The sequence below is a fragment of the Corylus avellana genome, chromosome ca11 (assembly GCF_901000735.1).
Source record: "Corylus avellana chromosome ca11, CavTom2PMs-1.0".
NCBI classification, from domain to species: Eukaryota; Viridiplantae; Streptophyta; class Magnoliopsida; order Fagales; family Betulaceae; genus Corylus; species Corylus avellana.
The window spans coordinates 20,875,537-20,890,050 of NC_081551.1; the positions used below are offsets into that span (position 1 = coordinate 20,875,537).

The 14,514-nt window shown below is 37.1% G+C and overlaps 3 protein-coding genes across 5 annotated transcripts in view; 2 read left to right on the top strand and 1 right to left on the bottom strand.

The window, feature by feature from the left end:
- The window catches only part of LOC132165347 (uncharacterized protein At4g29660), a 79,071-nt gene that overhangs the window by 56,566 nt on the left and 7,991 nt on the right, over positions 1–14,514 (bottom strand). The gene's annotated exons all lie outside the window — the stretch shown is intronic.
- Positions 1,957–9,496, top strand: LOC132165346 (beta-galactosidase-like). 3 transcript variants are annotated; one of them, XM_059575868.1, is made up of 19 exons: positions 1,957–2,305; positions 2,459–2,554; positions 2,681–2,793; positions 2,922–2,988; positions 3,089–3,181; positions 3,320–3,463; positions 3,890–3,978; positions 4,130–4,235; positions 4,342–4,429; positions 4,696–4,814; positions 4,899–5,063; positions 5,387–5,562; positions 5,689–5,986; positions 6,089–6,199; positions 6,521–6,631; positions 6,745–6,950; positions 7,031–7,358; positions 7,508–7,577; positions 9,096–9,496. In XM_059575868.1, exons 1-19 carry the CDS (start codon positions 2,123–2,125, stop codon positions 9,098–9,100), a joined length of 2,568 nt encoding a protein of 855 aa, XP_059431851.1. In that variant the 5' UTR covers positions 1,957–2,122; the 3' UTR covers positions 9,101–9,496. The 3 variants fall into 3 exon arrangements, with proteins under 3 accessions (XP_059431851.1, XP_059431852.1, XP_059431850.1); XM_059575869.1 differs by lacking the exon at positions 9,096–9,496 and having other exon boundaries at positions 5,689–5,798; positions 5,877–5,986; positions 7,508–8,021; XM_059575867.1 differs by lacking the exon at positions 9,096–9,496 and having other exon boundaries at positions 7,508–8,021.
- The window catches only part of LOC132165215 (beta-galactosidase-like), a 3,474-nt gene continuing 3,435 nt past the window's right edge, over positions 14,476–14,514 (top strand). The window contains exon 1 of the mRNA XM_059575702.1: positions 14,476–14,503. Within this exon, the coding sequence (XP_059431685.1) occupies positions 14,476–14,503 (28 nt within the window). The remainder of the gene's footprint in view (positions 14,504–14,514) is intronic.

The following is a 14,514-nucleotide window of genomic DNA, read 5'->3' on the forward strand; positions in this document are numbered from 1 at the left end:
TTTTTGCACCCTCAATTTTTTTTTCATAAAAAAAAAGAAAAAAAAGAAAATCAGGAGCAATATGAGAATTTTGGGATAATATTGGTCAAATTGAAAAAAATTGAAACTTTGTAGGGGTGGATGCAAAAATTGAAACTTTGATGTTCGAATTGAAAAACGCTGTCAACTTTAAGGGGGTAAACTGTAATTTTCCTTTTAAATAATGTATTTTTTTAAAAACGCGTCATCTTGTATGGGATTTAAAAGCACATATTTCTGTGTTATTCAAATCGCAATTTTTTTTAAATGCACTGCAAAATAATATTTTTTTTAATATATATATATATGAGTCGTAATTAAGTGAGCACTGGCATGCATGTGCACTCGGTATTCATATATATATATATATATATATATATATATATATATATATAGCGTTAATGTTCTTACAGTGCATGAAAAGTGTACGCATACATTATTTCATATATTATTTATTTATTTTTTACTGTTGAATAATATTTTATAATATATGAACACTAGCGTGCACACTGTTTATGCACGCTAGTGTTCACTTTTACTATATATATATATATATATAGTGTTATAAATATGTGAGATATAATATATCTTTTTTAAGAGATATGTTATAGTGTAATAAAAAGATTATTTTTGGCCTATAAAGTTTTTAGGTGGTAAGAGGCTATAGGCCCTATCAATGGGTGATGTCACAACAATTACAGATGAGACCTATGACTTTTTACTATCTAGGACTTTTATGGGGGCAAAAATGACATTTTAATTGCACTACATTTCTCATTCTTTAATTAATTAAATGGTTAGGTGGCCGGCAGAGTCTTCAATATTCTGTGTAGATTGAAAGTCTATCTCGATCATATCCAGTGTCCAATGGAAGCATGCCACGTGATGTACGGAGGGTTATATGTCAAAGTGAAAGGTTGAATGGGTGTTAACGCGTCGAAGAAACTACGTCACATTCGTACACGTTATATATGCGGCAACTTGACTCTCTTAAACAGAGAGGTGCAATATACCGTATACGAAATGGTTTTAACTTCTTTTTTCTCAAGTAAATTGAACAAGAATAATATATAAAAAATTATTTTCAAACTAAAATATTAAAATAGTTTTTTTATTAATCTAGAGAAATATAAATTTATTTATATTTGTTATAATATTAATTAATTATTATTATTATTATTTTTTTGTATTTTTAAGAGTTTGTATTTGACTTGTTGGTTAATATATTTTCTCCTATCAATTTTTTTTTGTTTGGTTAAGAACATCTTAAGTGGTAACTATATGAGTTTTGTTCCCAAAATAAAATACTACTGTTTGAGTTATTTTAACATATTAAATGTAAGAGTAATCATTGGACGGGTAATGATCATCTCATTTCGAGTTATTTACAATTAAGATTTTATTTTATTTTATTTTATATTATATTACGCGTGATGTTATATCTTTTAAAATTAGGAAGACATCTATACATGATAGATAAAATAAAGTATAAGTAATGAAATGACTCCTCTACCTTGCTAGACAGTGTAAAACATTGGAAATATTTATGAGTTTGATAAGAGGAAAGTACACACCAAATAACTCCTGTGTTTTTTGTTTTTAAATGTATATTATATTGAACAAAACTTGACTTTGAACTTGATTTGGGCAAAACTGCAGGGATTGAGGAAATCTTTCTGTAAGTAGGAACAGGAAAAGGCACCTCAGGGAGTCAGGAGCTTCTAATTCATGGACACTTGCCTTAATCTCTGATCACATAAATTTATCATTTACCAAAGCAAAAGCCAAAAGAATACTTAATCGAATTGGCAGAGCAGAAGTGCCGTGTCAGAGGGAGTGAGGCCCCCCAAAAGGCAAGAAGTGGCCCCCACAAACGCCATTCTTAAATGTTTATAAAGCAGTTGGGGGAGCCTCCCATTCTCTGCCGTCTACAAACAAGCCAAAACTCTCACACATCCATGCACTTACCGGCCACTCGCTTTCTCTCTTTTCAATCTCAAAAGAATCGAAAAGAAAAGTGTGCCAAAAACCAAAAACAAAAATCTCTCTCTCTCTCTCTCTGTGTCTAAAGAAAAGGTCATTGCTTTGAGTATCAGGGAGGGATATGGGTTCAGGAATTTTGGTGGGGAACATGTTGAGACCTGACATTTTGATGTTGTTGCTACTGTTTTCTTTGGTTTGTTCTGCTGCAGCTTCTGTGACTTATGACCACAGAGCTATTATGATTAATGGGCAGAGAAGGATTCTAATTTCTGGGTCCATTCACTATCCAAGAAGCACTCCCGAGGTACTAATGCCATTGTCGTTCACGGATTCCTTCTGTTTTTGTCTCTTGTTCCTCATAATTTTTTTACTGATGGGTGTCTGTGGTTTTGCATATTTTAGTAGATTCTGGGCTCAAATCTTTTAACCTTTTCTGGGTTTCTTTGGGTGTTTGCAGATGTGGCCTGATCTTGTACAGAAGGCCAAAGAAGGAGGCTTGGATGTCATACAGACATATGTGTTTTGGAATGGACATGAGCCTTCTCAAGGAAAAGTAATGAAAATGCAATTTATTTATTTTTCCTTCTGTCTATATTGTTTTTTTTTTTTTTTTTAAATTTTCTTCTTGGTTGATGAAATACTCATTGGCATTTTCATTGATTTTTTGTTTTATTTTCAGTACTATTTTGAGGATAGATATGATTTGGTTAAGTTCATCAAGCTGGTACAACAAGCAGGCCTATATGTTCATCTCCGGATTGGCCCATATGTTTGTGCTGAATGGAACTTTGGGTAACAAGATTGATAATAAATATGCATTTTTATTAAAGAGTAAATTTAAAACCGAAAATGGTTATATTTTTGTTCCATTATAAGACCTTTTATTCACATGCTCTGCTTCTGTTCTGTTTCTGACTCAGGGGATTTCCTGTTTGGCTGAAATACGTTCCGGGCATTTCTTTTAGAACAGATAACGGGCCTTTCAAGGTTGGAACTTTGACTTTTCCATTACATAATTGTTTCCTATTAACTTATTTAATATAATCTTTTTAATTTATTAATTGATTTCTTATTGTCCATAATGAAGGCGGCAATGCAAAAATTTACAGAGAAGATTGTCAGTATGATGAAGGCAGAAAAGTTGTTTGAAACTCAGGGAGGCCCCATAATTCTGTCTCAGGTAAGAAAATGAGCTCAATTAGTCTTTTCAATCTTCCTAGAAGTGGGTTTGAATTATTTTTTATATCCAGTCTTAGTTTTCTCAGAAGCTTGCCGGTCAATCTTGTTAGTATATCATTTCTTTGTTGAATTTCGACAGATAGAGAATGAATTTGGACCGGTGGAATGGGAAATTGGTGCCCCTGGTAAAGCTTATACTAAATGGGCAGCACAAATGGCTGTAGGTCTTGACACTGGTGTCCCATGGATTATGTGCAAGCAAGAGGATGCCCCTGACCCGGTTGTAAGTTAATCTGCCCATATTTTCAACGCTTTCTTCTTTTTTGGATTCTAGGTGTCTTCCATTTATTGTCACCCAACTTTTTTTAGTGGGGCTTAACACTTAACAGTACATTTTCAACTTAGGTGGCTTTTAACTGAGATAACTACAATTACCCTTTTCCTGTACAAATATTATGGGTCCTGCCTATCTCTATAGATTTGTCGTTTCTTCCATTTTTATAGGATTTGGGTTTTGAAATAAGTGCAATGATGAGCACGTTTCCTTTGAAGTTGTCATGTTTTACAGTGAGGATCCAGTTAAAAAGGTTTACTGGTTCTTCTTAGGTTAGGAATTTCTGTTATCAACTACTTAAGCTATTATTTTCAATTAAGAAAGCTTCCGGACATCTCCCTCACTTGAACCTGTAATTTGTTGTTCATGGGACAGATTGATACGTGCAACGGTTTCTACTGTGAAAACTTTAAGCCAAACAAGGACTATAAACCAAAAATGTGGACTGAAAACTGGACTGGTTGGTAAGTCACATGAATATTGAATAGCTTCTGTACAACACTTTATACCTTAAATATCTTATTTTGTAAACATCTGTGAAACTACAGATAAGTTGTGCTTTGTTGAAAATCTTTTCAAAGACTGATTTTTCTCTTGTATCTGCTTTATCCCCAGGTATACCGAGTTTGGTGGTCCAGTTCCTCATAGACCTGCTGAAGACTTGGCACTTTCAGTTGTGAGGTTCATTCAAAACGGGGGTTCTTTTGTTAATTATTATATGGTACTTAATCTTTCATTATGTTTTCATGTTATTCTAATTTACCTTGTTTATAATCACCTAGAGTAAATATAGTTTTGTTTATTCTTTTTGAACTTTTTGGTCACAGTACCATGGAGGAACTAACTTTGGCCGCACAGCTGGCGGTCCCTTCATAGCAACCAGCTATGACTATGATGCCCCTATTGATGAATATGGTATGCATGTAGATTAGTCTTCTGGAGCAGTTTGTGCTAAAGTTGTTTACCTGCCTTATTTATTTCTTTCAAGGGTGGCAGCTAATATCATATTGTAGGCAGGGCCAGACCTAGGTGTCCCCCCTCCCCCCTAAAATTTTAAAAAATCCCTTAAAATCTATATCTTTATAAGGTAAAACGCCCCCAAAAAAAAAGTTTTTTTATTATTTATTTTTAGAGTCACTCCACACACACAATAATCTTAACAAGGTTCTACTATGTACCAGGACTACCACGGGAACCAAAATGGGGACATTTGAGAGATCTGCATAAGGCTATCAAATTATGTGAATCAGCTTTAGTTTCTGTAGATCCCACAGTGACCTCACTTGGAAATAATCAAGAGGTGATTTTTCAGCTAGCCAAAAGCTACTACGTATTGACTGTTTTCTCTTTTCAACATTTTCTCATCTTCTCTGTCATATTCTAGGCTCATGTATTCAAGTCAAAATCTGGTGCTTGTTCTGCATTTCTTGCAAATTATGACACAAAATCCTCCGCAAAGGTGTCCTTTGGGAATGCACAATATGACCTGCCAGCTTGGTCCATTAGCATTCTTCCTGACTGCAAAACTGTTGTTTTTAACACTGCAAGGGTAAGAGAAAACTCTTGGCTATGTTGAAAAATCTCATTCATGTCTCAGTTAAAGTTTGATGCCCATCCAAATCATTTTCAAATGTCATTTTCTCTTTACAAAAAATATCAATTTCTCGTTTATCTTCTGGAAATTACATTTTCCAGCGTAAGATTTTAAAAACTAGATGGAAATATTTGATCTTAAAGCCTTTTAGGGTGTCTTAACAATAATTTGAAGTTTGCATTTTAATTTGAAAGGTAAAGCTCAGTTCTGCTCTATATTATATCCAATGCAAATGGTGAATTTTAATATCTGATTTTAAATTAATAATTTATATACAGCTTGGTGCCCAAAGCTCACAGATAAAGATGACATCTGTGAATAGCGCATTTTCGTGGCAGTCTTACAATGAGGAAACTGCCTCTGCTGATGATGATGATGCAACTACAATGGTTGGGCTCTGGGAACAAGTAAATGTCACTAGAGATGTTACAGACTATTTGTGGTACCTGACAGAGTAAGTACTTTATAACCAATCACTGCCCGGCCTTCTTTGAGACAACTTTGAGCAAAAGAAGTCCTTGCATCATGTTGGTATTGATATATTTTATCCCTAATAATTTTTAAATATTCTCTTGCTCAGTATCAATATAGATCCTAGTGAAGGGTTTCTAAAGAATGGACAGTCTCCTCTTCTCACAATATATTCAGCAGGTCATGCGTTGCATGTTTTCATCAATGGTCAACTATCAGGTAAATATGGTTCTTGCAAAATTATGTCAAGTACAACTTTGATTTGGTTAATTCATCAGCTTCTTATTCTTAATGCAGGAACTGTTTATGGGGGACTGGAGAATCCTAAATTAACTTTTAGTGACTATATCAAGCTGGGGGCTGGCATCAACAAGATTTCTTTATTAAGTGTTGCTGTGGGTCTTCCAGTAAGTGTTTTTTTCCCACATGGATTCATGTTTCTTTACACTATCAATTGCAGAACAATATGATGCTTATGATCTCTAAATTGTCATATTGATATGCATCAGAATGTTGGCACGCATTTTGAGACATGGAATGCTGGGGTTTTAGGCCCAGTCACTTTGAAGGGTCTCAATGAGGGGACAAGAGATCTGTCAAAGCAGAAATGGTCATACAAGGTATGTTGTCTAAATGATTTCTGTTCCACTTGCTTCATCATACTAAAAGAAAAAATTGTATTGTTACTATTCTAAATTTAAAGAGCCCTAACCAAATCTCGACAAGCGCTTTTGATATTTTTTGCAAATAAACATTAAAAGAAACTAATGCTGAACATAACTTTTAAACTATGCACTATGTGAACATCAATAATAATTCTAAATTAAATATAAAACCGGGATACGTAGAAATAGTTTACGGTTTTCACATGGATTTTTTCTCGCTATTTTATTCACAACTCACACGAGGGTTAGAGACTTATTTTGCATGTTCCTGAGCAGATAGGTCTGAAAGGTGAAGCTTTAAGCCTTCATACTGTTAGTGGAAGTTCCTCTGTTGAATGGGTGAAGGGATCATTAGTGGCTAGAAAACAACCTTTGACATGGTACAAGGTAAGAACAATTTCAATACTCATTTAACACTTTCCTATTGCTGTTATGGATTCCAATAAACGGATAGAAAGAGCGAGTTTACAAGAACTAAATGGATGCTGTGATATCTCCAGGCTACTTTTAGTGCACCAGGAGGCAATGAACCATTAGCTTTAGATATGAATAGCATGGGAAAAGGTCAAATATGGATAAATGGTCAGAGCATCGGACGCCACTGGCCTGCATATATAGCACGTGGTGGTTGTGGCGATTGTAGTTATGCTGGGACTTATACTGATAAGAAATGCCGAACTAATTGTGGAGAGGCCTCTCAAAGATGGTGAGAAAAGTTCTTCTACTTAATTTGTTTTAACATGTTTGGTACATTTCAATATTTTATGACAAGACTGTTGTTTTCAGGTACCATGTTCCACGCTCATGGCTGAATTCGGGTGGGAACCTACTGGTTGTGTTTGATGAATGGGGCGGTGACCCAACTGGGATTTCTTTGGTAAAAAGAACGACAGGAAGTGTCTGTGCTGATATCTTTGAAGGGCAGCCGACACTGAAGAGCTGGGATATGCTAACTTCTGGCAAAATCAACAGACCAAAAGCCCATTTATGGTGCCCACCTGGGCAGAAAATCTCTCAAATTAAGTTTGCTAGCTATGGAATGCCTCAGGGAACATGTGGAAGCTTTAGAGAAGGGAGCTGTCATGCGCACAAGTCCTATGATGCTGCTGAAAAGGTATTTGAACAACTTTAATTATTATGAGGGAAAATACACTAGAAGCTTCTAGCTTTGCTTCATCCTTTTAGTCCCACAGCAGATTCTGTACTCTTAGTATATATTTTTATTATGCTTATCTTACAATCATCCTGGATCCTCCCTTGCAGAACTGCATTGGACAGGAATCATGTTCAGTAACTGTTGCTCCTGAAGTTTTTGGAGGGGATCCATGTCCAGGTAACATGAAGAAGTTCTCTGTTGAGGCTGTCTGCAGTTAAATATAGCAGCTTCCGTAACCTACAAAATAAATGATGAGCCAGTGGCTCATCTCAGTACATAAAAATACATACATCCCAAATTGACAAGGTGACTGATTCGACTCTGCACAAGGATATAAGCATAGAGCCGTGCCACACGCCACACGGCCAAAGCCAATTGTAGATAGTGAAGATTATTCCAAACATGCATCAAAGATGCTTCATTTGTATAGGCAAGCCAGTCATTTGTCAAATATAGTTTTATACGTCATACATAGGGCTTATTACCGGATGAGAGTCTAGCCATTTAGACAGACAAGCCTTTAACTTGCTGTTGATTGTTATGTAATTTTCTGTGAAAGCAGTTTCCTAAGAATAAATTGGAAAGTAATAAAATCTACCCGGTGAATTGCAGCTTGATTTATTAATTTTTACTACTGGAATGTTGGCGAGGAATAAGTGAAATGGAGAGAATCTATTTAATGGTCAAGATTTAATTTTGTTGGATCTAACCTTGTACATGGTATCATGTAATTTAAATTTTTTAATGACATGGTAACATATAAATCATTCAATCTGTAAAATCTGATATTGGCTTGAAATGGAGAGGATCCTGATTGATGAACTCTTTTTTGCTATCTTGTATCATCACATTTTTACAATAATTTAATGAGCAGTACTGGAATGCAAAATGTTGGCAATATCAAAACTATTGATCTCCTTTGCGTGTAAGCTTGGGGTTGCTTCCTGACAAGAGAATACTTTTCTAAACTATGTACAAGTTTCAAGAAGAGAGTAATGCTCATTTTCATACTCATTTTATACCGGCTCACACGATATGTTTTAAGTGGCTTTTCTTTCGTTTTTTGTTTTTAAGGTAGATAATATAAAAAAACACTTAAAACACGTTAGGTCAACCAGTGTAAGATTAGTGCAAAGAGTAGCAATTGTAACATGCAGAGTGAAATTTAATGCACTACAGGAGCTTGAAGTTGAAGTTGCTGAAAGTATGAGGCTGTATTAGCCATCTTTATAGTTATTCATTGTATATTCAACCATTTTCTTACACCAATTAGGTACTCAGCACAACAAAATGAGCGTTTGTTTACACGTTACTCATATCTGTAACTTGATAAAAATGGTTAGGAACTCAAAGAGCAACTTCTGCATAAACAGGGGAGCCTATTCCTTCACAAAATCTCCCCTCAAAGTGAAGATAATTTATGAGTCAAGCTATTACTGCTGAGATCCATTAGCATCTTGACTCCATCTTCATCAATTCCGAGCTGGATTAGCCTCTTGATACAATTAATCAAATTCTTGCAAGCCCTTAACTTCACCCGGAAAATAAATTGCAATCCACACCTGCTACAGCCTCCCTCTTATTACATTTATCAGTCCACCTAACCGATTCTTCCCATCCTACAGAGCTCCATTTTACATGCTTCAATTTTAGTGCTCTTATTTTCCTTTGACTGAAGTATTCTACCTGTTGCAGCATAATGTAGCAGAATCTGACATCCATCTTCATCTATATTATTCAAGCAACCTATCAAGATGCCCAATGGGATTCTTCTGAACGACTGATTTTGCTGAATGTTAAGACCACAGGGTGATTTGGCCTCACAAGATGCAGTAGTGTTGACAGTGTAATTCCAATACCACATGCATATGCCCTGGAATTCTTTGAGCCCGAGTCCAATGGTTCGAAGATCATGCTCCTTTTTGAGAGTATAATCCTTGTTGTGATGAAAGTTAGGTTTCTTCAGTTTCTTATTGTAACCTGCTGCTTCTTTGTGATGTGAAACTGAACACTTGAGCATCCAGGACTCTGATATTTTAATAAAAGAATCTACGAGCAAATCCTGATGAGATGGTTCAGAATCCATGTTATGTACCTCGCTGCAGCAGCACGACAAGAAGAGTAAAGTTGATTGCCAGAGCCCCGCTATGCAACAATTTTTTTTTTTTTGGATAAACAGTAAACCAAAAAAAAAAAAAAAATTGTGATTGGATTAAGATGCTGTAAAAGCCCTAATAATAATTCAACAAACCCACCATGTACCTCCAATTTCCCGACAATATCTGCGCACGCTTCGACCAATTCCGTGCAATCTTGGCGTGAAAACGAGCTACCGACCTGCAAAACCTTGTCTTTCTGAAACCTCAACACCTGGCAAGAAATGGACGACGATAAAACAGTGACAATCGTCTCGACCAAACATTCAAGCACCGAATTGAAAACCTAAACAACAACGAAGCACATAATTAGACAAAGGAGAGGTCAGAATAGAACGCTGTCTCCAAAAACCCTAACATAGGAGCTTCGAAAGTGCAAAACCTGGGGTGCTCAGAAGCACATTGGGGATAGCGCCGTGTCCAAAACCCTAACCCTAGAGTCTTCTTTGTTGAGGTTCAGAGATTGGTTGAACATTGAAATTGAGAGGTTAGGAGCTTCTTCTTCTTGTCCTTGATTTAGGGTTTTGAGGTGCGAAGCGAGCCTCGCGAAGAGATCCGTCACTCCTGCTACTGTGGTCATGGTAGCCGAGAATCGGAGGCGGTGATCCCGGGTTCGCGCCAAAGTTTACAGTATTTAAAGCGTTACGTGGTGTTTGGGCCTGCTGTAAAGCCCATTAACTTCACAAGACATCGAGCAGCCTATGAAGCTTACTGCAGATGGGCTGAAGAAGCCCGCTTCTTGTGGGGCTTATTCTAATACACCAAGTAATCTGGACCAATTTTATAGAAATTGGATATATATATATATATATATATATATAAAGCAACTAAAAATGCCACGTGTATGATGAATAATGCTTCTAGCAGCTAAGTTTTGGAGGCAGTTTGTGTGGGAGTGGAGGATATTAAAGCCAGTGGAGCAAAGCTTTCCCTTTTGACTGTGTCGAGTGTAGTTGGCCTTCCACCCCAATTTAGCTTAAAGGGGATAAAAAAAAAATAAACGAAAAAACACAACCAATGGATAAGGAGTACGACAGAAACATTAAGAAGCATTAATGTAGTGTTTTGCATGCTAATCATTCTCTCTCTCATGCGTTTTGGAACAGGATCCTCTCTAGTCCATTATAGACTGGAGAATATCCAGTTCATGGTGAGGATTTCTCCTCATAAATCTTATGGCTAAAAATGAAACACATATCTCACTAAAAAAAATAATAATAAAATATTATTTTAAATTAAAAAAAATTAATAAAAGAAGAAAAGCCACCCCCTATGGTGGCCCGGCCACCCATTTTGGGGTAGGGGTGGCTCAAGCCGCCTGTGGCGGCCAGGGGTGGCGAACCACCAAGCCAGCTATGGGGTTGGCCACCCCAGCAAAGGGGTGGCCACACCACTACGTGGGGGTGGCTGCGACCACCCAACTGAGGGCAGGGCCAAGTTAAAAAAAAAAAAATGAGTTGGCCCTTGGGGGTGGCGGAAGCCACAAGGCTCTTGGGGGAGTGGTTAGGCCACCCCTGGCCCGGCTCGTGGGGGTGGCTTGAGCCACCCCTACTAAATGGGGGCGGCCACTGACCATAACTTCTTTTTCTTCTTTTTTTATTAATTTATTTTTTAATTTAAAATAATATTTTATTTTTTTTTTTTTTAGTGAAATATGTGTCCCATTTTTAACCATAAAATTTATGAGGAGAAATCCTCACCATGAACTGGATATCCTCTAGTCCATTATGGACTGGAGAGGATCCTATTCCATGGATTTTGGCCGAGACAGCCATCCTCATTAATGGATGTTCATTCAGAGAAGAATTACTCTGTTTTCTTATCATCTATCCTGGATTTCCCTTCAGTCATCAATTATTGTACAGTTTTTTGTCACTCCATTTTCAGATTGTTAAGTTTCACATAGATAGTATATATGGGAAAAATATAATACAGCACGTACAGAATGGAACCAAAACTCCAGGCATCTCAGTCGGCAGATATATATATATATATGAGTTTGGATCATCCCATTTTTTTCCGAACAATTTCAAAATGGAATGACAAAAAAACAGTACAATAATTGATCACGTGAAGAAAATCAAGGATAGATTATAAGAAAACAGAATAAGAAGCTTGGTTTGTTAAGCTCTACTGTTGGGAACCTCACATTTTTGTACTCTTTTGATCGTCATATATATATATTTGATTGATTTCAGAATATTGGCCTGCTTCTTGGCCAAATTACATTGGAGGGAGTCAATGATGGAAAATAGTCCCACAAGGTTTGTTTCCTCAACACCCAGCTGTACTGATATCTAGGATGTGACCATTTCTACTCGTGAGTCGTGTTCGGGTTATGTCGTGATATGCTGCAGAGAAATACTTGAAATACATACAATGCATGCTAAGATGAAAGCAATACATAGTAGGTATGATTGAAGAAGTTGTCATAATAATCTCACATCATCTGTACGTGCATGGTTTTGAGCAAAAACCAAGGTGTAAGGGGATGTTAGTAGAATATTTGATATTATTCTATAAGGTTTATTGTCTTTCCTTTTAAAATTTATTCTCTTTCTTAATTAGTTTAAAATTTTCGTGTTCACTAATTTTAAGTTCTCTACTTATAGAAGCTAGTGTAACATAATTTAATATATTCTCAATATACAATATATATGTAGCCAATTACATCTCTTCGCTTCCCCTCTCTCTATTTTCTCATTTCTCTTAATCGACAAAAGACCTCATTATTTTTTAGTAAAAACACTACAGCTGAGATAAGGAGACAAATTCTCTCTTTGGTAGGAGTTGGTTCCACGGATAGCTATGAAAAGTATTTGGGACTCCCGGCTTTCATTGGAAGATCACGATTGAAGTCATTTAATAGCATTCAAGGCCGTATTTGGAATAGGATGACAGGGTGGAAAGAGAAGTTTTTGACGCCTGCAGGGAAGGAAGTATTGCTTAAGGCGGTGATTCAAGCTATCCCGACCTATACAATGAGTGTATTTCAACTCCCTAAGTCTTTATGTAAGCGGATTAATTCAATGATGCTACGTTTTTGGTGGGGACATAAAGACAACTTTTCCAAGATTGCTTGGATGGGTTGGGATATATTGGCTTCGGATAAGAGGAATGGTGGATTGGGGTATAGGGAACTGGAATGTTTCAATCGAGCTTTGTTAGCAAAACAAGGATGGCGGCTTATAAAGAATCCAGATTCCTTGGTTGCAAAAGTGATGAGGGATAAATATTTTCCAGGTGGGAATTTTCTAGAGGCTCGGTTGGGGCACAATCCATCATATGCTTGGCGGAGCATATGGCATGCGAAGGAGTTAATCCAAGCTGGGATGGTATGGAGAGTGGGAAATGGGCAAACTATTAGAATCTGGCAAGATAATTGGCTACCTTCCTCTATTACGCATAAGGTCCAATCTCCCCAGAATTTCCTCCCCAGTGATGCAAGGGTATGTGAGTTATTTGATGAGCAAACTCTTTGGTGGAATATTCCCTTAATCCAAGAGATCTTTATGGAAGATGAGGTGGAAAAGATCTGCAGTTTAGCGATTTATCCAGGCTCTCAGTGTGACACATTAGTTTGGGGAGGCACTAAAGATGGAATTTTTTCTGTCCGTAGTGCTTATCATCTAGAAAAAACTCTTGTCGGCATGGAGAGAGGCACTTCATCTACGGTGTTCAGTGAAGGAGATCTCTGGAGTGGGGTATGGAATCTAAGGGGGCCAAAAGTGGTGCAATTCTTCATCTGGAAAGCTTGTCATAACATACTCCCTACAAAAGGAAATTTGTTTAGACGACATATTGTTGGGGATGGATTATGTCCTATTTGTGGGAGAGAAGAAGAAACACCGGTGCACATCCTTTGGAGTTGCCCCTCAGCAAGAGATGTGTGGCTGGAAAGCTCAAGAAAAATTCAGAAATGTAATAGTGAGGCTGCTGATTTTAAAACGTTGGTTAAAAAGCTAATGGGAATGCTCGAGAAAGCTGAGCTGCAACTGTTCGCAGTAGTGGCGAGGCAGATTTGGTTCCGACGGAATAGGGTGGTTCATGGTGAAGCTTTGTCCACCCCTTCCATGGTTCTTCGTCAAGCAAGGGAACAGATAGAGTTCTATGAAGCGGCTGGGTCCCAAGGAGTAATGGAAGCTGCACCAGTACAATTACCTGCTCAAAATCCTGTGTTAATGTGGAAGGCTCCTGCGGAGGGCTATATCAAGCTTAACTGGGATGCTGCTGTGGAACAGGAGACAAAGAGAGTGGGTCTGGGCGTAGTGGCGAGGAATCATAGGGGCGAAGTGCTAGCGATGTATTGTGACACGAAGGCGTTTATACAAGATCCTACTACGGCGGAGGCCTTGGCAGCAAGTCGAGCAGTGATGGTGGCAAGCAATCTGGATTGGCACAAGATTATTCTTGAAGGGGATGCTTTGGAGATTGTGCAGCATCTTAGCAGGAGCGGGCCTTGGATGGGAAGTTTCGGATTGGTAATGGAGGCTACGAAGACCCATCTGTTGCAGTTCCAAGATTGGAAAGTTGAACACATCCCCCGCTGTGTCAATGAGGTGGCTGATAGTTTGGCAAAATTGGCTTTACATTTGTCATCTGAAAAACTGTGGGTGGCAGATTTTCCTTCTAGTGTTTTACCACGTGTTAGTGCTGAGCAAAGCACTTATCAATAAATTATCTTCAGATTTCAAAAAAAAAAAAAAAAAAAAAAAAAAAATATTTTCTCATTTCTCTTCTTTAATATTTAAGGTTTTATTTGATTTGCAGAATAGACTCTTGTAATGAAATAGCTATTCCTATGAAGTTTTTTTTTTTTTTTTTTATTTGGTAAGAGTCTATTCCTATAAATAGTTATTTGGAATAACTAATCCCTTACAAAGAGAAATATTATATATTCCTCTAAAAAAATATGTAAGATGATTGCAACTAGCACGTATAGAAAGAGTCTTCGACAA